The 25036-nt window shown below is 40.6% G+C and overlaps 1 protein-coding gene across 1 annotated transcript in view; it reads right to left on the reverse strand.

Annotated features, from left to right (window-relative positions):
• Positions 1–1588: 1588 nt before the first annotated feature.
• The window catches only part of GPR176 (G protein-coupled receptor 176), a 133405-nt gene continuing 109957 nt past the window's right edge, over positions 1589–25036 (reverse strand). Inside the window, exons 2-3 of the mRNA XM_025473232.3 lie at positions 12817–13069; positions 1589–7311 (exon numbers count right to left, since the gene is read on the reverse strand). Of these exons, the coding sequence (XP_025329017.3) occupies positions 6189–7311; positions 12817–13069 (1376 nt within the window). The 3' untranslated portion in view covers positions 1589–6188. The remainder of the gene's footprint in view (positions 7312–12816; positions 13070–25036) is intronic.

The following is a 25036-nucleotide window of genomic DNA, read 5'->3' on the forward strand; positions in this document are numbered from 1 at the left end:
CAATTGTTAATAAAATGAGTTTTTTTTTTTGAGTTTTTATTTCAAATAAAAACAGCTTTCCAATTTATACTGGAAGATGAAAGACAAATTGTCAGGTTCAGTTCACTTCTGTCATTAATTTTTTATGAAAGATTTTATTTATTTGAGAGAGAGAGAGAGCACTAAGCAGGGGGGAGTGGCAGGCAGAGAGAGAGGGAGAAGCACACTCCCCGCTGAGCAGGAAGCCTGATGTGGGGCTAAATCCCAAAACCCAGGATCAAGACCTGGGCTGAAGGTACTCAACCAACTGAGCCACCCAGGCACCCTACTTCCACCATCTACTAAATGCTCATTTATCTTACATATTTTGCTACAGATGACTTGGTATTTTTGTGAAAATTGCCAACTGTTTATTATGAATCTAGAGATTGTTACCTCGGGCCAAATTTGGGGGAATTTTGTATTCAGGTGGCATATTTGCATTCATGCATTAATTGCTCTACCTTTCACTGGTCACAGACTCTGAGTCAAATCCTCCAGCAAACTATTTCTGGGCAAGTGAGTTTTTCAGCCCTTCTCTAATCATGTCTAGTGATCTTGCAAGGGACAGGGGCTAGATGGTCACATGAGTCCCCTCCAACTCCTCATCCCTACTCATTTGAGAGAGTGTCAGCGGTGAGGGGGATTTCTGAGTGCCGAGGAGTAGTTACCTATCTGCAATAAGTAGCAGATAGGATAATGGGAAACCTTACCTAGGAAAATATTTCTTCATCTCCTCAATTGCTATCTACTGAATTGTTTACATTTCAGCATGAAAAAGACATTTAAGAGCACTAATTTCAACTTCCCGCATCTAGCTTATGGACTAGGCATTTTTAAAAATTATGAGTTCTGGTCCAAGGCTGTGAAAAAAAATCAATCTCCTAGGCCTCGATATCCCATGTTAAATTATAAGTAGACAACGATCCTCCATATTCGAAGTGCTATGACTATGTGAAGTAAATGAGCATTTAATGGAGAGAATTTCCTGAATGTAAAGAAACACCTTGCCAACCATCAAAGAAAATTGCTGAGGAAGTTGCACACACTTAGTGAAACAGAATTCACTTTCCATCAGCACTTCTTGTTAGCACGTGAGCATTACTCCATCTCTTAAAAGGGCTTTCTTCTCTCCCCCAGGCCATCTAGAGGGCAGGAACCATATCTTAAGTACTTTATACTCGACTATAATAGCATTATGAAATACAGTAATATTTAGTGTTCTGAATGAATGAATCTTGTAAACATTTCAGATGCTTGCAGAAAACTAGTATCAAGTGTCCCTGCGGGAGCGTGGCCAATGGCTGAGAGTATTTGATGGTGATGACTCTTAAACTAAACGAAGGGTAACCTCGGTGCAGAAATTAACAAGGAGAACATGAGACAGAAGACGATGTCTGTGAATACTCTCAGCCGAATGATCTCAAACTTAGCATCCCATTAAGAGTTTCTTTTTTTTTTTTTTCCATTAAGAGTTTCTTAACGTTTAATCTGCACCAAATTACTCTACGGTGAAATGGGAAATCATGGAGCCAAAGGAAATTTGAGGAATAACACTGAGAAAAGCAGCTGTCAGGCATTAAGGGTTTTAATCCAGTCCCCAATACAGTTTAATAACATGTGCCAAGTGGGTATTCAAAAATAATCATGGTAACAGTGGATGATAATGATCATCAGTACTTTGGAGGGTGCAGTGAAAGAATGGGGCCTTAATGCCTTCTGTACTGTTTTCAGCTCTGTCTCTAACTTGCTTCATCTCTGAGAACTAATGACGTGGCCATCTGTGTCTCTGGTTCCCCAGCTGCAGAATAGAGATCATATCATTGCCTACAGAAAGTCTGTGGGCTGTGCTTTAATATCCTCCAGTGAAACATCATATACAAATACAAAGCAGGCAGTGAGAAGCCAAATGCTACCAAGGGAACAAACTTTAAGGCAGAGAGTATTATAAATTAAAACTAATTGAGACGTTCTAGATAATATTCTAATGTCTTGAAGCAGTTAATGCAAATGTACTTATATAGTGTTCACTTTAGATATTGTCTTTAGATATTTATCTTAAGATAAATTACAAATAAGCAAACAAATTCCAGAATAGTTGGATTCATTAAACTTAATATTTTTGTATAAATCTAAAATATTAGGTGGGTTCTACATTTTTTTTTATTTATTTATTCATAGAGACACACACACAGAGAGAGAGATTGGCAGAGACACAGGCAGAGGAAGAAGCAGGCTCCATGCAGGGAGCCCGATGTGGGACTCGATCCTGGGTCTCCAGGATCACACCCCAGGCTGCAGGTGGCACTAAACCGCTGCACCACCAGGGCTGCCTAGGTTCTACATTTCTAAAGTAAATAAACTAGCATTACTTAAACTTGCTCCTAAAAAGTAGCAATCAGGGGCACCTGGGTGGCTCAGTGTTTGAGTGTCTGCCTTTGGCTCTGGGTATGATCCCAGAGTCCCGGGATCGAGTCCAGTATCAGGCACCCCATGGGGAGCCTGCTTCTTCCTCTGCCTATGTCTCTGCCTCTCTCTGTGTGTCTCTCACGAATAAACAAATAAGATCTTTAAAAAAAAAAAAGTAGCAATCAGGGGTGCCAGGGTGGCTCAGTCATTAACCAAGTTCCTGGGATCAAAGCCCAAATCAGGCCCCTGCTCAGTGGGGAGTTCTCTCACTCCCTCTGCTGTTCCCCTCATTTGTGCTCTCTGGTTCTCTTTGTCAAATAGATAAATAACATCTTTAAAAAAAAGTAGCAATCATTGTCAAAGGTATTTTATTAAATACACACAAAAAAAGAAAGAAGAAATATTACTTCTTGGTTACTGAGAAAAGATAGGAGGGAAATAGAATTCAAAACAGCCTATAACTGCCCAGTTCATAGAGCTGAACCAAAGGAATTATCTGAGTAAACTGACATTATTTGAGTGTATCAGCAGAAAGCCATTAGTTACTCTGAAAGCCTGAATTGTCTAATTTTCTCAATTCCTTTTAATGATGCTTATGGTTTCTTCTATTTTTCATTTGTTTAGTCTGATGGTGTGCTGCAAAATTCAGAAAAAAATTTTTTAAGATTTATTTTTATTTATTCATGAGAGACACAGAGAGAGGCAGAGACATAGGCAGAAGGAGAAGCAGGCTCCTCGCAGGGAGCCCAATGTGGGACTCGATCCCGGGACCCCGGGATCACGTCCTGAGCCAAAGACAGATGCTCAACTGCTAAGCCATCCAGGCGTCCCAAAATTCAGGTTTTTAAGTTGATTTGTATTTTTATCTATATATGTAGATTATTTTATTTTTTTTAAAAAAAGATTTTATTTATTTGAGACAGAGAGATAGCACAAGCAAGGGCACAGGGGGAGGCAGAGGGAGAGAGAAAGGAGAAGCAGACTCTGCTGAGAAGGGAGCGTAAGGCAGGGCTTGATCCCAGGACCTCAGGTCATGACCTAAGCTGAAGGCAGATGCTTAACTGACTGAGCCACCCAAGTGCCTCACATGTAGATTGTTTTAAAATATAACAAAAAGGGCAGCCCCGGTGGCTCAGTGGTTTAGTGCTGCCTTTGGTCCGGGGTGTGATCCTGGAGACCCTGGATCGAGTCCCACATCAGGCTCCCTGCATGGAGCCTGCTTCTCCCTCTGCCTGTGTCTCTGTTTCCCTCTCTCTCTGTGTCTCACGAATAAATAAAAATCTTTAAAAAATAAAAATAAAATATAACAAAAAGGTTTAAAACAAACACACAAAGCAGTCAAGGACTTGCAATAATTCAGCCACAGTCACACATCTCCATATTCCAAAATATGTGTATTCTGTTTTGCATCATCCATTCTGGACATCATTGCATTGCATTGCATCCTGTCAGGGTAGATGCTCTCCTGCACAATCATCCCCCTACTTCTCCTCTACCTTCCTGATATTGCTATGATTTTGATTAAATCAACATTCAGCATTTACAGGAATATGCTCACTCGAGAGGGAACAGAAGAAACAACAACAAAAAAAAAACCCATAGCTCATGCAACCTTTTTTGCGTTTGGAAACGGCTTTTCAGTTTTTTATTAAAATGGAATTCTTCAAAGACTATAGAAATACACCTGGCAATGACCTGTTAGAAGTCAACCATCTGCTTCAAACATACATAAGAAATAACTACCAAATTCCGCCTCACCAGAATGTATTAAGATGTACATAGATATTATCAGAACAACACCTAAGTGGCTACATTTGACAGATTCTTCTAGAGTGGACACAGTTTTCTGACAGATGATGTTTCCCCTGGAGGAAAGTTGTAACAATTGTGAAGGTTTTGAAAGATAAGCTTGAAGGGCCACAGTTAACTATCAGGGGGCATGGTGCTACAGATGGCATGCACAGAAGGCCTGGGAGGCCAGGAGAGAGGCGGTGGCAGGCCCCTGTGTGTGCCGAGAGCACACAATTCTGCCAAGGAGACACAACACGAAGAGGAAGGCTTTCCCTCTTCCAGGAAAGGGACCTTGGGCTCATATTCTGGAATCACAAGACACCACACCCAGGAGAGAAGAGCAAAAGGAAACTCCCTACACATAGTCTGAGCTTCCTCCAAAGGACAAGGAAGTGATCCATGAGGACCACTGCCCCTGGGATGCGGAAGGAAGTTTGCCGGTGAGAACTCCCACTTTCATTCAAGCTCGCTCAGGGCACTGGATTGCCACCTCTGCCACCAACATACTATTAACAAGTACAACATGTCCCAGATAGAAGAGTGGAGCTGACACTTGATTTGCTGTCATTAAAAGTGAAGTGTCATCAACGGTTTGAATTTAGCCTGGTGGCATCCTCCCTAAAGTGGACTTGAATTGCCTGTGAGAGCACCCCCCCACACACACACCCAGGAGGCTAATCTGTTAAGAACACAGTCTTCCTCCCTCTTCCATTCTGACTCCTGCTAAAACTTTACCAGAAGAGAGGAAGTGAAGGGCTCACTGGGGCTGGGTCCTGCCTTGGCATTTTAAACTGGTTACATCTTTCTCCCTGTCCTGTTCCTCCTTTGTGTCCAAAAAGAGACTGAAAATGAGACTGGCCACACCCCGCTCTGGAGTCCTCTACGGAAGGAAGGCATCTTTCCCTCCTTTGGGCAGAAGCACCTTTCCTAATGAAGTATTTTTAGCTCGATGTTTCCAGAGGGCCTAGTTTACACTAACTCTGCATTTTTAAATTACCTTTTAATTCCAAAAATTTGCACAAGATACTTTTTTCAATATACTTCACTCCTACTGATTTGATATAGCCCCTTTCACATGAAATCAATGTTGAAGAGAAGAGACTACAGGGTTTGGACATTTCCTTCTTCTCTACCTCTTACCTTCTCTCTCTCATTAGTTGAAAATATGCAATTTAAGGGGGAAAGACATAGTAAAGCACTTGTAGTGTTTCCCAACCAACACTGCAGACACAGGTTCCTGAGGCTTTAGTGATGCCAGGAGAATGTCAGGATAATCCAGAGAATGTCAGGATTATCTCTCCTCCCTTACCCCGTGGCACATCTTTTGCCTTGTCTGTCAAATGGGGGTGGAATCGCCATTCTTTATCTATATCCCAGTGAAAGAGATGAAGGACTTCAGGAGAAACTGAGTCATACAATCAGGCCTCCCAGAGAAAAGGTGTCAAATGCCAAGTCCCTATCTTCCCTGAATATACAGATCAATACTAAACATTTTTAATATTTGTCATATTTGAGTCAATCGAACAGGCATTATTTTCTTTGTGGCCACACCACTCCATAATTATCTTGGGCTTCCCTTAGAGTGCCCGCACTCCCTTTGAGCTCAGAGACATTCTTCTCTCCCTGTACTCTCTGCTGGGCCCAGGAACCAAAGAGTCCTCAGAAAATGCCTATGGAGTACCCATTCCAAGACCTGTTCCACACGCCCAGCTTTTGTCTCCACAGAGAGGAATGCAAACTTTACTAAGGACACAGATCACTGAGATAAATATATATATATACTCCCTCAATAAAGAGGACACTTGATCTTACATAGATTTCCCTCTCATTCAAAAAGCATCAGGCCCACACAGGAGGAGTCAACCCATACTCAGTTGCAATAAGATCACATAAATCCTAGGGCCAGCCAGAGGGAAGGGAAGGCAGGAGCGTGGGAGCTCCCTGTTGCTTCCAGGGATTTACAATCCTTACTAGGAATCCACCTTTGGAAAAATGCTCACTTTATTGTTTCTGCTCATCTTCCGCTCCACCCTGCCTACCTTGGGCATCTTTGTCTGAATAAGCTCCTCTGGGGTGTTACCCAAGGGAGGAAGCAGCCGCTTCTTGCTGTTTCGGGTCTCTGAGAGCCACTGAGGAGGCAACTCAAAAGGCCCAAAGCCAAACTGCAGGGAATACTTGTCAGGCAATGATTCAGGTTCCACAGGGGCTGTTGGTACCACCTGGGATAGAGAGTCTACTGTGCCTAGGAGTGGTGTGGGAGGTACAAACTGTGGCCCCTGCCCTCCCTCTGGGCAGGTACCAAGTATCTCCTTGGCCTGGAGGTCAGCTGAGCCAGTGTACTTGGCTTCACTCTCTTCCTCATCCTCTGTGGGCTTAAAGATCTGCTGCTGACCAATGTGGAACATCTCCAGGAGCTGGCTGCCCGAGCGCATGCTGGGCTCCAGGCTGGCCTCAGCCACCCCACTCCCTGCACTAACTACATTACGGCGACTGTACCGGTGGTGCAGTTGTACCAATGTCCCTACCAAGCATTTGCGGACAGACTTGTTCACAGTCAGAAAGAGCACAGGATTCGCCAACAGGGAGACCTTGGGCAGCCAAATGGCAGTGAGCAGCAGGAAGACAGATGTGTCAGGGACGTTGAGCACTGTCTGATAGACAACCAGGGTGGCATAGGGCACACTACATAAGATGAAGACCATCACCATGGAGAGCAGGGTGGCATGCAGCTCTGCCTCCCGCTGGGAGGCATAGGGGATAGAGATGGTATTCTGGGGGGTCCGAAGTGCTGCTATGATGACCTTCTTCTTCTGACTAGCACTCAGGGCCCGTCGGATCAGTATCAAGAAGAGGAAGACCACAGCCACAGGCACGATGACTGTAGTGATGTTGTAGATCAGAACATATAGCAGGTGGCCCAACGACTTGCTCCAGACTTCGGTGCAGGTGGACATGGCATAGATGTCAGCCACATCCGTCACTGCAAACACAGGAATGCTGGCCACCACTGCATGGGCCCAGATGTACATCACCAGTTCACGGGACCTGGCATCAGATATTTTTCTCTCCAATGGATAAAGGACGGAGTAATACCTGCAAAATGCACAAGTGAAATTCATTTCACAGGAGAATATATTGTTTAAATCAGGGGAATCTATATTACCAAAAGTAGGAGAGAAGAGGAAAAAATGAGTCAAGATCTTTTATTCTAAGACAGAGGGAATCACACTGGGGGAACTAGGAAGCCAGATCTTAGACTTTGCTGTACAATAGAAGCATTACTAAGGCCAAAAAACAAATAAACATAAAAGTAACGTTTCAAATGAGCAGAGAAGAGCCCTGTCATATGGGATTCTCAAGACTATCAGGAAAACCAGTATGTAATTTCATTTCTTTTTTTTTTTTTGTAATTTCATTTCATAGCTAACTTTGTAAATATCGCCACCAGCATTAGATGCCAAGGAGTGCCCTCAATATAAAGGATGTCTCCACCTGCTGTAAAGACATCAATTTTCCAATTTAAGGGTAAAGGGTAACTTGTAAAAAAAAAATTTACATGGGCTAGAGGAGCTTATTCAGTTTTCAAAGCCACTAGTAGAAAGAAGTTTGTCCACACACATATCTAAAGCAGACTCATGCAATCGTGCATGCATGGACATCATTAGCATTTACAGCTGCTCGAGGCAGAAGAACCCCATGTAAAGAACAGACTGTCCTTGCACAAAATCAATTCAACTGACAAAAAGTATGCCTGCTCCATAGCCATTGTTCCCATGATAATCACTTAATAACCCTCATGATTAAGAAGTCTAAAATGCCCGCATGATTAGATTTTTGTTAAAATCAGATCAGATATTTCTTCCTTCAAGCTTTCACTTGATTATTTTGTAATCAGAATTCCAAAAGCACCTGGTTTCAATATCACCAGTGACATAGGGAAACTGAGTAATTCTTCAGACCCTACGAGCTAAATCTGTCATGAAGGGGCTATCACTAGCCATCAGACCTATGGGGAGCATACACCTCCACGGTTGCTAAAGCTGGAGTCGACCTTACAATTCTATTAACATTCATTGCTCGTGGGGGCCAGAGAAATATGCATGCCTTCCTGTCACGAGGATCTCTGAGCACCACCAATGTGCCAGGTACGGCACCAGGTACCGCGTTACAAAGATGGAAAGACACACAATAATGTCTCTATAAACTCTGTGGGGGAAAAGGCATGCAAACGAGCAGTTATAACCAAGGAGATGATGGCTCTTCTAGAGGTATGCACAAAGGAGGGACAGGAAAAGGAGCACCTGGGAAAATGTCAACAGAAGATGGCACTGGGTGAAGTCTGGTAGGGAACAAGCTGAGGGAGAATGTTCCAGGCTGAGGGAGATGCAATATAAGCACAACATGACCATGGATGATCACGAATGGACGGAGCATGGTGAAATGTGTTCTAGATCTCTTTCTGGGAGGGAGAAAAAAGAGAAAAATAAGTGCAGAGGTTATGCATGCTCCTGATTTTTTTTTCTCTGAATATAGATGCACTTTTCTAATCACAACTTCTCAATCCAGTGCCCAGGTGCGGCATCCATGCATAAATACATTCCCATTGGTCAACTGACAGGTAACAAAACCACACTTCCACTGTGTGTTGGAAAAGCACACAGGCTTACTAGAAATCATTTGCTAATATTCATATCTCTAGAAGATGATGCAGGAAGTGGCCTCCCAATGAACTCACTGACTCAGAGCCAGGAAACAAGTATTCAAGAAAGTGAGAGAAAAAATTGTCTTCCCTTTGTCTTCATGGACACCACACTACACTTGCCAGTAACTTGTTTCCCTAAGTAATAAAATGGGATTTTTTTTTTACTAGCCTTCTTTCTCTAACTAAAGGGCATATTTACTTTTTTTTTTATGATAGTAAAAATACAATCGATTTTTGGCTGGAAAGAAAATAAGGATTTCTTATTGTTTACATGTTTTTCTTGTCTAAGACAAAGGGCCCAGAACAACCCACGAGGATGACTGCACTGCTTCAAGGTATAGTAACCAACAGTTCAGAAGAATGCATCCTCACTCTTGTTGCATCCTATTGTAAAAATCTTTAAGGATTCATAGCAGCCACTATTCACAAGAGCCAAAAAGTGGAGGGTACTTGGGTGGCTCAGTGGTTGAGTCTGCCTTTGGCTCAGGTCGTGATCTGGGGTCCTGTGATTGGGTCCCATATCAGGCTCCTCGTGGGGAGCCTACTTCTCCCTCTGCCTAGGATTCTGTCTCTCTGTGTCTCTCATGAATAACTAAAATCTTAAAAAAATAAATAAATAAAGAGCCAAAAAGTGGAAACAACCCAAATGTCTATCAACTAGTAAGTGGGCCAACAAAATATGGTACATCCATACAGTGGAATATTATTCAGCAATAAAAAAGAATGGAGCAAAATTTTAAGAGTAGATCCTAAGAGTTCTCATCACAAGAAAAAAAACATTTTTTTCTTCTTTTCATTTCTTTTTTCATATCTGCATGACACGATGGATGTTAAGTAAATTTACTCCAGTAATCCTTCCACAATATATGTAAGTCCAGTCATTTTGCTGTACACCTTAAATGTATATGTTACTATACATCAATTATATCTCAACAGAACTGGGGGAAAAAGGGATGAAACACTGATGTTCAGGCACGGATGAATCCAGAAATCATGAAGCTGAGTGAAAGAAGCCTGACATAAAAGAACACATTGCTTGATTCCACAAAATGAAATACCGCCCCCTCTCCCCAAAGCAAACATATACAGACAGAGAAGAGAGTAGATTAGTGGTTGCCTATGTCTGCAAGTGGGAAGGGGGAATGAATGTAAATGAGCAGGAGGTCTCTTTTTAGGGTGATGGAACTGTTCTAAAGATTGGTTGTGAAAAAAAAAAAAAAAAGATTGGTTGTGGTAATGGCCACACAATGCTGTAATTATACTAAACTCCATTGGCTTATACACTTAAAATGGGTGAATTCTATGATATGTAAATAATATCTCCACAAAACTGCTGGAAAAAACTCTCAGGAAAGAAAAGTCCACAATGCAGACTGAAGACTAAAACTACTAAGCAGGTGGCACAAGGGGCATCAGAAGGACCCCTGCCACGAATGCACAATGGTTCAACACAACATGCATTAGGGCATCCCCCAGTGTGTAATTAGATTTTCCACTATGACTTTGCACTGTTAAGAGTCCAGTGCTGTGCAATGGCACTTTCTATATTTTCAAAGGCCTCTTGCCAAGCACAAAAGAGACACACAAAATGGCATCACATAGAGCTTGTTGAAGGGCTTGAGTGATCCATATAATCCTTTTGAATGAAAATTAGTTGCCAACATTTAAAAACAATAAAATTCGGGGTGTCTGGCTAGCTCAGTGTGCGCCACTCTTGTTCTAGGGGTTCTGAGTTTGAGCCATCGCTTAAAAAAATAAAATCTTGGGGCACCTGGGTGGCTCAGTGGTTGAACATCTGCCTTTGGCTCAGAATGTGATCCGGGAGTCCTGGGATCGAGTCCTGTATCACACTCCCCATGGGAAGCCTAATTCTCCCTCTGCCTATGTCTCTGCCCCTCTCTGTCTCTATTAATAAATAATTTAAATAAACAAATAAAATAAAAATAAAATCTTTAAAAAATAAAACGGTGGGCAGCCTGGGTGGCTCAGCGGCTTAGCACCGCCTTCGGCCCAGAGCATGACCCGGGATCGAGTCCCGCGTCGGGCTCCCTGCATGGAGCCTGCTTCTCCCTCTGCCTGTGTCTCTGCCTCTCTCTCCTCTCTGTATATTCTCATGAATAAATAAATAAAATCTTTAAAAAATAAATAAATAAAAAATAAAAATAAAATAAATGGTAAAACTCCAGATTTCTGATTTCTCTCCCAAGAAAACAGAAAGTCCTGCCTACTGAGTCTAAATACCTATAAAGTATTAGCTGCATCTGCTGAATTACTGACCCCTATGAACAGGAATGCAGACACAGAACTGCAATCCGGCCAGTAACACTTGGCTTTGTCACTTGCTTTGCCTGCCCCTGTAAATGGTGAATTTCTAGTGAGAAACTCCCAAAGAGCTAGAGTAGCTCGCAGCAAGATCTGATGGTGCAATGACTGCAGACAATATATCTAAGGAAAAATGTGCCAATTGAAAGGGAAACCTAGAGAAAGACAAACAAATATTGGTGCAGCTTATCCAAGCACAGATCATAAATAATTCATTTAATTTTTCTTACTGCTGAGGAAACAGGCTCAGAAAGGTTGAGCCACTTTGCCCTAAGCAACCCAGCACAAGAACAGAGGGTGGGTAGGGCTTAAAGCCAGCTTGAGGCTCCAGACTCCCCTCTCTTAACCCCAAAGTCAGTAACTCCTCCTAGTATGCTGGGGACTTTGTGTGACTCTATCCCTCCATGCAGCTGACCCTGGGCAACTGATAAATTCAGAGTTGCAGGCCTGAGGCTGAAGTGACACTCCACAGATTGGTTCTACAATCCATGCCCTCTGAGTTCATTAAGGTATTAAGTATGTTTTGAATGGATAGAGAGTTTTAAAATTCCAAATTCATCTAAAATCCAGTTAAATTTATCAATGGGGATAAAGGCAGAAGAGCCAGCACTTTCCCCTCGGCAACTTTTCCTCTCTGTAAATTTTGAAATCAAAAGTACTCATGGATGCAAAATACTCCTCAGCTCATTTGCTTATTTACTTCTATTCTCTAAAACGTATTATTATTTCAAACTGTATTCATTAAACGCTCACAACAAAAGAAGGCAGGAAGCTGCTGATTACTGAGATCTTTACTCCTGACCCCGATAAATTGGATCAAATTATGTATGATGGTAGCAGCTAAGATAGGATTCATTTCCAACTGAACATCCTTTAAAAGAGGATGGGAAGAGAAATATAAAGGCTTGGAAATCAATCCTCCAAAGGAATTCTGGTATTATCTTACCAGGTCCAACTGGGCTGTCCAATCATTTGTTAAATAACCACTGAATTGTTTCCTTGTTCTTCCAAAAATGTTTCATCCTGGGATCCCTGGGTGGCGCAGCGGTTTGGCGCCTGCCTTTGGCCCAGGGCGCGATCCTGGAGACCCGGGATCGAATCCCACGTCGGGCTCCTGGTGCATGGAGCCTGCTTCTCCCTCTGCCTATGTCTCTGCCTCTCTCTCTCTCTCTCTCTCTCTGTATGACTATCATAAATAAATAAAATTTAAAAAAAAAAAAAAAAAATGTTTCATCCTACATCAAAAAGCACTAATTGCAGAATCATCAATCAGATCAGCAATCTATTACAAATTGCAATGCAAATACCACTAATTCCATCCAAGTTGAAGCTACTCCAGGATCCAGCCTGCCCCAGCAACCTCATGGTGTAATCCCCGCCCCAATACCACTTCTTTTCTCAAGGTCCTATTTTAGCCATGGCTGCCATGCAATCAACATGTCTTTTGTGAGGCATCTATTTCAGACATTCTCTATTGACCACAAAGCATTGTCTAGTCACCCTTTGCTTTGTGATGCTAATTTTTCAATGCACTTGAAATAAAAGAAGTCCAATCCCTGGCTACCTGATCTTACCTGTCCAAGGCAATGGCAGGGAAGCTGAGGATCGTCACAGAGCAGAAGACTTTGTGCAGAAATTTGACAACCTTGCAGAAGAGCATGGTGTAGATCCACCAGCAACAGTGAGGACTGGTGCTGAGGATGATGTCAAAGGGCACGCAGACCAGGCTGGCACAAATCCCGGAGCAGGCCAGGTTTTTAATGAACCTGTTGGTGACAGATTTGAACACGGTTGTGCGGCAAGTTGACCATAACACCATGAAGTTTCCTGGCCAGATGTGCAAATAAATAAATAAATAAATAAATAAATAAATAAATAAATAAAATTAAAAAGTTTTTAAAATTAAAAATAAAAAATTAAATGAAACAAAGAAAGAAGACAAAAAAGGAAAGAAAGGAACAGGTTAAAAAAGATCGAAAAACCACATTTGAGAGTTGATTTCAAAGGATTTCATGTAAATACTTCTGTATTATATTGTCAGTTTAAGTGAAATTATTAAATCACTTATGTGCTCATCATAAAGTCTAGAAGAATTTTTGATGGTGAGTTTTGTTGTTTAGTTTTAGACATAACAGTATTAGATGATGACTCAGTCTCATCTGAGTATGAAGAATTTGCTAGGTATTACTTGATCTCGGGCAGTCTACTCTTACCAAGTTTGCCAATGACCTTCACGTTGCCAAAACTCTGCAAGACAGATATGACGCAGGCCACATGTGTAATTAAAAATTTCTAGCAGCCATATTTTTCAAAAGTAAAAAGCAAGTGAAATTTTAAAAGTATACTTCATTTAACCCAATATATCACAAACTTCATCATTTCAACATATAATCACTACTTAATTTAAAAGTATTGATGAAATACTTATCATTCTTGTTTTTTGTCCTGTCTTTGAAATTTGGTGTGCATTTTTTAAATTGAAATATAATATGTTGTATAACATCAAATTCATTTTAGGTGTCCATAGTGCAGTTTGTTTTACACTTATTTTTAAAAGATTTTATTTATTTGAGAGAGAGAGAAAGCAGGAGTTGGAGGAGGGGCAAGGGAGAGAGAAGCAGACCCCCTACTGAGCAGGGAGCTCCATGCGGGGCTCAACCCCAAGACCCTGAGATCAGGACCTGAGCCAAAAGCAGATGCTTAACCAGCTGAGCCACCCAGGTACCCCTATTTTGTTTTACACTTACATGTTTCAATTTGTACTAGTCACATCTGGTATCCTTTTTTTTTTTTTTTTTTTTTTAAGATTTATTTATTTATTTATGATAGACATAGAGAGAGAGAGGCAGAGACACAGGAGGAGGGAGAAGCAGGCTCCACACCGGGAGCCCGATGCAGGACTCAATCCTGGGACTCCAGGACCGCGCCCTGGGCCAAAGGCAGGCGCCAAACCGCTGAGCCACCCAGGGATCCCTACATCTGGTATCCTTAATAGCGACTTGAAGCTAGCGGCTAGAGTGTGAGATTGTAGTATTCTAGGCAGCAATGATGCAATGACACATCTTTGAGTATTCTCCTACTGGGGCTTCCACAGGCCTATAATCTCCTGGTTTTCCTCCTACCCTCCCACCCTCTCATGTCCTGGCTGCTCCTAGTCTTCCTTACTAAGGCCTTCTCTACCCTCTCTCTACAGCTGCTCTCTAGGCAAGATAACCCATTCAGGTGGCTCTTCATCTACATGCTGATGACTCCCATATTCTTGTCTGATGTTAGACCTCTCTTCAATTCCACAGTCCTATTTCCAACAAAATGCCTGATTCCCTTTCTCTCTTCATCTATTACCACCCCCTTGGTCCTCAAAAGTCTACACCATCTGGTGTCTACCTGCCTAATCTCACTCTTTTCTTCCCTGGGCTTGTTAGGCACCAGCCATTCTGGCCTTTCTTTCTATTCTCAAAATAGGATTAAAGTTGAACCTGTCCCAATGTCTTGGCACAAGTTTTTTTTATCCTGCCTAAAATCCTCCTATGTCTGGTTCCCTTTAAGTTAGTTTTTTTTTTTTTTTTTTTTTTTTTTTTTTTAAGATTTGTATTTATTTACTCATGAGAGACAAAGAAAGAGAGGCAGAAACATAGGTAGAGGGAGAAGCAGGTTCCCCGGGGGATCCCGACCTGAGCCAAAGGCAAACGCTCAACCACTGAGTCACCCAGGTGCCCCTAAGTTAGGTCTTAATGTAACTGCCACCTCCTCAGAAGGCCATCCTTAACCAGCTTTTTATTTTATTTTATTTTATTTTATTTTATTTTATTTTATTTTTTATTTTTTAGCTTTTTATTTTAAATACTCACTGCTCCTCCCTCCATTATACTCTACTACAATATCCTGTTGGGGTCTTCATAGCTCTTACCATAATTACTAATTTGTTTACTTGTTTCCCTCCATTTCATGAGGACAAAAATCATGCCAATGTTGTTTACTGTTACAGCTCCACTGCCTTGCTTGGTATCTGGCATAGAATAGGCAGTCAGTAAATATTTATTGAATAAATTGATTTGTAAAATCAGGAGACAAATGGTAAGCAAACATCTCTATGGTAAGATAACACCTTTTGTAGTATGTCCATCGTGTGAGAATATTCTAAGTTAGTAGTTCCCAAACCTCACTGTGCATCGGAATGGCTATACCAGATATACTGAATCACAATTAATAGGTATAGGACTGGGAATCTGGACTTGATAACACATACCCCAGATACGGTTGGCCCCGGAGGAAAGTTCCAGAAACACTAGTTCTAAACAGAGGCTGTAGCCTCCTCAAGAGTCTCCCAGGATCCAAGTTTTCAGGTAGGCAGGGCAGCCTATTTTACTGGTAAAGCTTGTATCTGGTGAACCAGGTCCATTGGGTCAATCAGTCATGACCCAAGGACACGGCTACCTTCTGTGCACATGCTCAGAGAATGCACTCTAACGCACTGAGCCAACAGCTCAGCTTCACTTGGGATAGAGTCAGGGAGGAATAGCAGGGCTCAGACTGCAACCGGTCACCACAAGGAGCTGCCTCAGTGCCTCAGAGATTGATCTAACTTACTGTCAAGAGACTTTCTTCAAATATGAATATTCTACAGCCTACCTCTTATCTGCCAGGCAACGTAAAAAAAAAAAAATTAGCCATGTGTTTAGGTAAGTAGGCCACCTGCTTTCAGGAAATTCCCTCCCAAACTTTTTTTTTTTTTTCAAGATTTTTATTTATTTATCTGAGAGAGAGAAGAGGCACAGAGATCATGAGCAGGGAGCAGGGGGAGAAGCAGGCTCCCCACTGAGCAGGGTGCCCAAACCAGTGCTCTATCCTAGGACCCTGGGATCATGACCTGAGCCAAAGGCAGATGCCTAACCAACTGCGCCACCCAGGTGCCCCCCCAAACTTTCCTTACATTAGTATGTTGCCTTGGTGAGAAGAAACCAGTAGTGTGAAGATATATACACTTATTCAGTGTAAGAGCTGTTGATACGATTACCAACACCTCAGGCCCCCTCAAGATTTTCTGTGACCAAGGGGAGAGACTGAGCAATAATGATGTATTTGAAGCTCTGGTGATTTGGATTTTTCCCCTGGCCTTTTCCCACTAAAGCACAGATTAGAATCTTGCTAAAGCATCTTTTCCTCACTTAAGGTTTACATAGAGGACCTAAACTCTAACCATTCAACAATGAAATAGCCCACTTAAATCTGCCCTCCTGCTCAGTTGGTTAAGCATCACACACCTGATTTCAGCTCAGGCATGAGATCAAGCAATCAAGCCTGAGACGGGCTCGTGGTCAGTAGGGAGTCTGCTTGAGGCTCGTGTGCTCTAAATAAATACATAAGTAAATAAAATCTGAAAGGAGGAAAGGAAGGAAGGAAGGAAGGAAGGAAGGAAGGAAGGAAGGAAGGAAGGAAGGAAGGAAGGAAGGAAGGAAGGAAGGAAGGAAGGGAGGAATGGAGGAAGGGAGGGAGGGAGGAAGGAAGGAAAAAGAAAGAACAAAGAGAGAGAAAGAAGTCTACCACAGGAAGACAGAGTACATGTCAGTATCTTCAATTGTCAAAATCAGGGTTGTTTCCAGCTTACTGGGAATTTCCCATTACAATCTTTCCTTTTTCTAAATCAAGATTTTTAGGATTTTTTTCTCTCTTATCATTGTTAATCTTCTTAGTTTGGTAGATTATGTTGAGTAAAACACTGTGAGTAACAAAGAGGAAAATTCATTACAAAAGAGGGGACAGGCTGTGGGCCAGGTTCTCTCAAGCATACAGTAGACTCTTTTGAAACTTAACTGAAGCTAACTTCCATCATTCCTCATACTCTACTCTCCTATCTTTCCCACTCTTTCTCAAGTGTGTCAGGCATACTGTTTTATTGTTGTTTTTTAATCATACATTTTATTGTTATGTTCACATTTGTGAAGGAGGAAACTTGTTTTCAATGAGTTATTATTGAAAAACCTGAGACTGCTATAATCATATTTTATCTCCACTTATTTACAAAACTGTAGGTGGCATCTGGAGCCTAATCCCTTTTGCTATTAAGAACCTGAAGCAAAAAAAAAAAAAGAACCTGAAGCTGAGAGGGACCTAGATGGCTCAGATGGTTAAGCCTCTGCCTTCGGCTCAGGTTATAATCCTGGGGTCCTGGGATCGAGCCCAGTTTGGGTTCCCTGCTCAGTAGGGAACCTGCTTCTCCCTCTCCTTCTGCTGCACCCCTTGCTTGTGCTCTCTCTCTCAGAAAGAAAGAAACTGAAGAAGCCTGTGTTCTTCCCATTTTCTAAACTATCTCTCTCCTCACTTAAAAACGGACTTATTTGATTCTAAGAACCTGAATTAGACCACAATATCAGAAGAGGAGCACAAACAATGAATCTCTAATTGATCACACATAAGAAAAATAAATTCTCTCTCTTCTCTCTCTCTCTCTCTCTCTCTCTCTCACACACACACTTACCAGCACATGAGCATACACATACACATTCATGCATGCATGTCCTCTATCATTCCTCTCAATCTAAAATACAAATAAAGACTTCTCTTTACAGCATATACTTGCTACTTAAAAATAATTGATGTTGAATAATTGATGTTGAAGATATGGACATGTCAATTAACTACGACTCATGGTGTTTGACAAACCTTGAAATAACCAGAAATTTTTTTCCAACTAAATTTTCCCTCTAAAAAATTTTGACTCTGGGATGCCTGGGTGGCTCAGTGGTTGGGCGTCTGCCTTCTACCCAGGGCGTAATCCTGGAGTCCCGGGATCGGGTCCCACATTGGGCTTCCTGCATGGAGCCTGCTTCTCCCTCTGCCTGTGTCTCTGCCTCTCTCTCTCTCTCTCTCTCTCTCTCTCTCTCTGTGACTATCATAAATAAATAAATAAATAAAAATTAAAAAAAATAAATAGAAACTTGTTAAGGATCAAATAATGGAGATGTGAACAGGAAATAAAGCTTTCCCAAATTAAAAAAAAAAAGAGAAAGAGAAGAGAGAGCACAAGCAGGAGGAGGGGTAGAAGAAGAAGACCCCCTGAAGAGCAAGGAGCCTGATGTGGGAAAGGATCCCGGACCACTGGATCATGACATGAGCCGAAGGCAGACACTTGACTGACTAAGCTACCCAGGTGTCCTGAGAAAAGTTTTTTTATATTTATCTTCACTTTAATCACTTTGAGAGTTCATTTCTTCATGTATACCCAAGTTTCGGCCGGGTATCATGTTCCTCATGCCTAAAAAACTTAACATTTCTTGTAGAGGTCTGCTAGTAAGTAATTCTCTCAAAGTTTGTCTGAAAACATCTCTCTTTTTCCTTCACTTTTGAAAGATATGTTTCTGGATATAATTTTCTGAGTTGAGCAGGGTTTTTCTCCAGTACTTGACAAAAGTCACTTTATTGTCTTTTGGATTTTGTAGTTTCTGGTAATATGCCTGCCTTAAATCTTATATTTGTTCTTCTGCATGTTTTGTCTGTTTTCTCTAACTTCCTTCAAGATATTCTTTCTCTTTGGTTTTTAGCAGTTTGAATATGATGTGTCTAGAAATGTGTGTGTGTGTGTGTGTGTGTGTGTGTGTGTGTGTGTGTGTGTCTATACACCTGGTTAGGGCACTCTGATCTTCTTGGATCTATGGTTTGTTACCTTTTATTATCTTTGGAAAATTCCTGGCCAGTCAACAATTCTTCAAGTATTTCTGCTGCCCTATTCTCTCTCACTTCTCCTTCTGTGATTCTAATTACATGTAGTTTGGGTGGTAAACAGAATAATGCCCCACCACCAAAGATATCTATATACTAATTCCTATAACCTATGAATATATTAGGTTACATGACAAAGAGGAATTAAGGTTCCTGATCAGTTGACCTCAAGATAGGGAGATTATTCTGGATTATCAGAATAAAAATTCTCTCTCTAATAATTTCAATATCTGGATCATACCTGAGTTCAGATCTTTGATTCCTTATATCTCTTGACTGTGGGTTATTTTTCTTGCTTTTTATGTCTCATAATTTTAGCATGAAAGCTATATATCATCTTTCGGAGAGTAGATACTGGTAAATAGTATCTATAGGACATTTGGGTAGATATGCATACACAAATACACACGATACCAAAATACTATTTAGGTGACATTCTAGATCCCAGGCAATGGTCAGCAACCTCATTTAGTAGTCCCATAAATATACACAGGATTTACATAGGTAAAAATTGAGAAATAACATTTTTAAAAACAAATTTTATATTATTCTTATTATTGTTGTTATTATTATTTTAGAGGAAGGGGGGTACAGAGAGAATCTTAAGCAGACCTCACTCCCAGCGTGGAGCCTAATGTGAAGTTTGATCTCACCACCCTGATATCACGACCTGAGCCAAAATCAAGTCAGCCACTTAGCCAACTGAGCCACCCAGGTACCCCAAGAAATAACATATTTGATAATTTTTTAAAGTGAGAAAACAGAAAAAGAAGATAAGGGGGAAAAGGAGGATGGAACACTGAGAAACATAATGTTTTAAAAAGATTTTATTTATTTATTCATCTCACACACACACACACACACACACACACACACACACAGAGGCAGAGACATAGGCAGAGGGAGAAGCAGGCTCCATACTGGGAACCCAACGTGGGACTTGATCCTGGGTCTCCAGGATCACACCCTGGACCAAAGGCGTTGGTTGCTACCTTTGAGGTTGCACCTCAGGTTACTGCTGAGCCACCCAGGCTGCCCGAGAAACATAAATACTTTACGTGGAGTAGACACCTCCTATTACTACACCATGCCATAGATCTATGGTTCCTAAATCTTCATAATCATTAGGATCACCTGGGAAGCTTTTAAAATACAGATTCTGGGGGATCCCTGGGTGGCTTAGTAGTTTAGTGCCTGCCTTTGGCCCAGAGCATGATCCTGGAGTCCTGGGATTGAGTCCCACATTGGGCTCCTTGCATGGAGCCTGCTTCTCCCTCTGCCTGCATCTCTGCCTCTCTGTGTGTGTCTCTCATGAATAAATAAATAAAATCTTTAAAAAAATTTTTTTAAAAACTACAGATTCCTAGGTCTCAGCCCAACCAATGAGAATCCTGGAGGTCCTGGGAATCTTAATTTTATATGCTCAGTAGGAAATTCTGATGACAGCCAGAGAGCACTACCACAGCCACTCACTGTCAGCCTTCACCATACTGAGCATCTCAATGTACTCATTGTTTTGTTTTGTTTTTCCCCCAAATATAAAGAGAGCCCTTCCCCAGCACTGAAAGCAAAAACATGCCAAGTCACGTTGAGCTCTAATTATAATCTCTATGGAGCCCTGAGGAAATCCTTCTCTGGGCAGTGATCAGGGTTAGACTGCTGCTCAGCTTCTCAACATGGCCTGCAGACAGGATAAGCTACAGCTGCAAAAACAGCTTTTCCTACCAGAAGATAAATATAAGAAAGGATGACATCTTTGACCAATTTTTATTATCCTTGCTCATTGACTCACGACATCTTTCCCGGCTGCTCACCACCACTGGCAAAACAGAAAGGATAGACAGATTTTAATTAACTTTAATCCATTTATTTCCAGTTTTAAAAATGAGCTCACTTATGCAATAGCTATAAAGTACAGTGAGAGCATATATTTTGTTTTACAAAGAAGAGGAAAAAACTGAAAAATATGGTGACTAACTGAAAGCTGCATAGAGAAGAAAAGGCAGGATGAAACAAAAGAGAACAAAACGCAAGAATCTTGCTCTGAGGGCACAGTTTGATTACTGTGTAATACAATGTATATCTTGGCCGTTAGGACTGCTCTAATTATTTGAGAGGTCTAGAACTTTATAGCACCATTTTTGTTTGAGGTTTTTTTTTTTATTTCTCAAGAGAAACGCTTTATTGTTTCTTATAATTATTAAGGTAACACATAGTTAATTTTTAATTTAGACAATGAATAAATAAATAATAAAGAAGAATAAACAAGAGAGTAAAAATAAATAATAAAAATAAATAAATAAATAAATAAATAAATAAATAAATAAATAAATAATAAAGGAAAAAGTAAAATACCTACCTAGTGGTAATCATCTGTAAGCTTAAATCACTTATCCTTCCAAACCTCTTGTTATATATACAAACTTTTGTTTATGCCAGTGGGACCGATCTATGCACAGTTTTTGTTGTTTTGTTTGTTTGTTAAGATTTTATTTGAGAGACAGAGAGCCAGAGAGCGCAAGAGCAGGGGGAGGGGCAGAAGGAGAGGGAGACAAGAAGACTCCTGCTGAGTGCCAAGACAACACAAGGCCTCAGCCAAAGTCAGATATATAACCAACTGAGCCACCCAGGAGCCCCTGCACATTGGTTTTTAACTAGATGCTGTCACCATATCAACAATCTATGACAGTAAATAAAAATAGATCTTTATCATTTTAACAGCTACGTAAAAGCAACAGTGCTTTTACAATTATACCCAAATTTATTCATCTTTGCATACTGGTGAGTTTTTTAAAGCTGTTTCCTATATATCTATCTCTATAGTATAATGCTGAGATCAACATCCTTATATATATAAATCTTTGGAAACTAAACTGATTATATACTAAGGACAAATTCCTAGAAGCAAAAATTTCTGAGTCAAAAGACTTACATATATATATATATATATATTGCTAAATGAACCTCCACAAAAGGCATATGAGAGAGTTGGTTTCCCAACAAACTAAAAATTCTGCAGTCTCACTAAAATATTTGGAATTTGGCACATTTCCTTAATCATAGGATTTATGTCTTCCTTCCTTCTTTTTTTTTTTTTAAGATTTTATTTATTTATTCATGAGAAACACAGAGAAAGAGAGAGGCAGAGACACAGGCAGAGGGAGAAGCAGGCTCTATGCAGGAAGCCCGACATGGTAGTCAATCCCAGGTTCCCAGGATCACGCCTTGGGCTGAAGGCGGTGCTAAACCGCTGAGTCACCAGGGCTGCCTCCTGTCTTCCTTATTTCTAGAAAATTATCAACCACTGCCTTTTTGAATTTTGCCCTACTCTCTTTATTCTCTTCTTCTGGAACTCATATTGGACTTATATTTGGCCTCATTCTATTGGTTCTATTTCTTGACCTTTCATTCATATTTTCCATCAGTTCATCCTTTTCTGACAACTGGGTGATATTTCTCAAGTCTACCTTACATTTCATCAATTCATCTGAAAATAATCAAATCATACTTTTTTATAGCTTAAGTATTAAGCTTTTTGAAATTTGAATTTTGATCTATAACTAGTAGAAGTGTCTACCCCTGATTCCAATTATCCAGTTATTTTACCATGGTTCTGTTCCTTCTTTTATATATAATCATATTTTCAAATGCTTAATGTTTCTTTCATTTTGCTGTGTCTAGTTCTAGAAGTGTTAATTTTGCCATCACTGGGTTTGCTGGCTCTCTCTATGGTTTTCCTCATATGATTTTTAATATTCATTCATGAGCACATCATTTGTGGGGTTGTTTTTTCCTGGTAAGCTATATTCCCTGGTTATAGAAGTATTCCAAGTGGCTAGACAAGTATACATTAGTACTTTGCTGCCCTTTTGTATGCAAATAAAAGACAATATCGTTGAAGGTCCATTCTGAGAAAGCTTCAGTGTGTAGGGAAATTTTTATCCTGTGGAAAAGCAGGATATTTTAATGACTAAGAGCACAAGACCACAGACTCTGAAACCTTACTCCTGGATTCAAGTCCCACCTTTCCTATTTAGTAACTGTGTGATCATGGATGAATTAAATTTTCTCTGCCTCAGTTTCATCATGCGTAAAGCTGGCATAATAACAATGCCTACATTCTAGGGTCATTGTGAGGATTAAAGGAGACAATACAAGTAATATACATAAAGCACTGAGAACAGCGCTCTTGCCCATAACATATGCTAGGTAAGTGTGATATGTTATAGTTATCATTAGTTGCCCAAAGGAAAAGTCTGACAAACAGAGAAAGAATGAGAGGCTAGCCCAGAGGAAAGAAAAAAACCTGGAGCCATGTGTAAAGATGGAAGGGGACAGTTCACCAGAGGGACTTGGAAGTAATCAGAAGTGAGAAACAAAGTAGAACTGACTGGCCTCTGAGTTCCAAAAGGAAGAGTAGAGTGTACCAAGGAGGAAGCACCCAGATTTAACCCCTGGAGTTCTCTTGAGTGGTGCTGCTCTGGTGGAATCACAGGGGTCAGTATGAGTGCCTGATATCACATTGAAGCACCTGTAGCAAACTCAGAGGGGTATCCTCAGGCTTGTGGCACGCATAGCTTGTCTCCATTCTCCTCGCTGTCATCTGGATTCAGTGACTTCACTAAAACCTTGTCTCCCTGATGGGAGTAGAGCAGGGGTGGGGGGTAGGAGCCACCTCAAGATCTGCTACTTTGTAGACCACCCACCCTCCAATTGCATTGTACATAAGAGGTCCCAGATCAAGTATGTCTCTTCTCCAGATGGAGTCCTGCTCCTAGAATCCATCAAGCCTATACTAGAACACTCCAAATACACCACAGAAATCTTTCAGTAGAACACAAACATATCTTTTTTTTTTTTTTAAGATTTTATTTATTTCTTTGAGAGAGCAAATGAGCATGAACAGGGGGTACAGAGAAGGAGCAGAGGGAATGGGACAAGCAGACGCTTGTCCCACCCTGAGCACAGAGCCTGATGTGGAGCTTGATTCCAGGACCCTGAGATATGACCTGAGCTGAAATCAAGAGTTGGGAAGCTCAACAAACTGAGCCACCCAGGCGCTCCAATGATATATTTTAATAGAGCACCAGAGTGAACTAAAAACCACAAAGGGTCAAGAAATATCACAAAAGGAATCAATGATCTTGCCATGGTTTCATTAAGAAAAATTAAAAATCTCAAAAGTAATGGTGACTGCCTGATAATGCTTTAAATCTAGTAATTTAAACAGCTTGACATCAGGAAGACATTATTCAGGGCACAGGCTTTGGAGTCAGAAGACCTTTACCAACTATGTAATCATTGCTGAGTTATTTAACTTTGCTAAGCCACAGTTTCCTCATTTTTATAAATAGGGGTAGAAATAGTAATAACACTTAAATGGTTGTTATAAAGGCAAAATCTATAAAATGTTCTTAAGACAATGCTGGTAATCACTCAAATATTAGCCAATATTTTATTACAAACTGGTAGCTATATAATACCACAAGGTACTGAAGACCAAAAACAGAACCTAAGAAATTTGAGAATGAATTTTGTTTATACATAATCCACAAAAGAAAAAAAAAACATGAATTTGTGCAAACAGTAATTTATAGCAAGAATAAAAACATAGAAAATCCTAAAGACTCCACCAAAAAACTAGTAGAGGGAATAATGAATTCAGCAAAGTGGCAGGACACAAAATTAATAAACAGAATCAGTAGCATTTCTATATACTAGTAATGAAAAAGCAAAAAGATAAATTTTTAAAACCCCCATGTTCAATTGCACCAAAAAGAATAAGATACCCAGGAATAAATTTAACCAAAGAGGTGAAAGACCTGTGCTCTAAAAACTATAAAACACTGATGAAAGAAAATGAAAATGACACAAATAGAAAGACATCCCATGTTCATGAACTGGAAAAACAAATATTGTTAAAATCCCTATAGTCCAAAGTAATTTACACATTCAATGCAACCTCTATCAAAATACCAATAGCATTTTTCACAGAACTAGAAAAAATTAATACTGAAATTTGTATGGAACCACAAAACACTCCAAATAACCAAAGCAATCCTGAGAAAGAACAAAGCT

The sequence above is a fragment of the Canis lupus genome, chromosome 30 (genome assembly GCF_003254725.2).
Source record: "Canis lupus dingo isolate Sandy chromosome 30, ASM325472v2, whole genome shotgun sequence".
Lineage (NCBI taxonomy): Eukaryota > Metazoa > Chordata > Mammalia > Carnivora > Canidae > Canis > Canis lupus.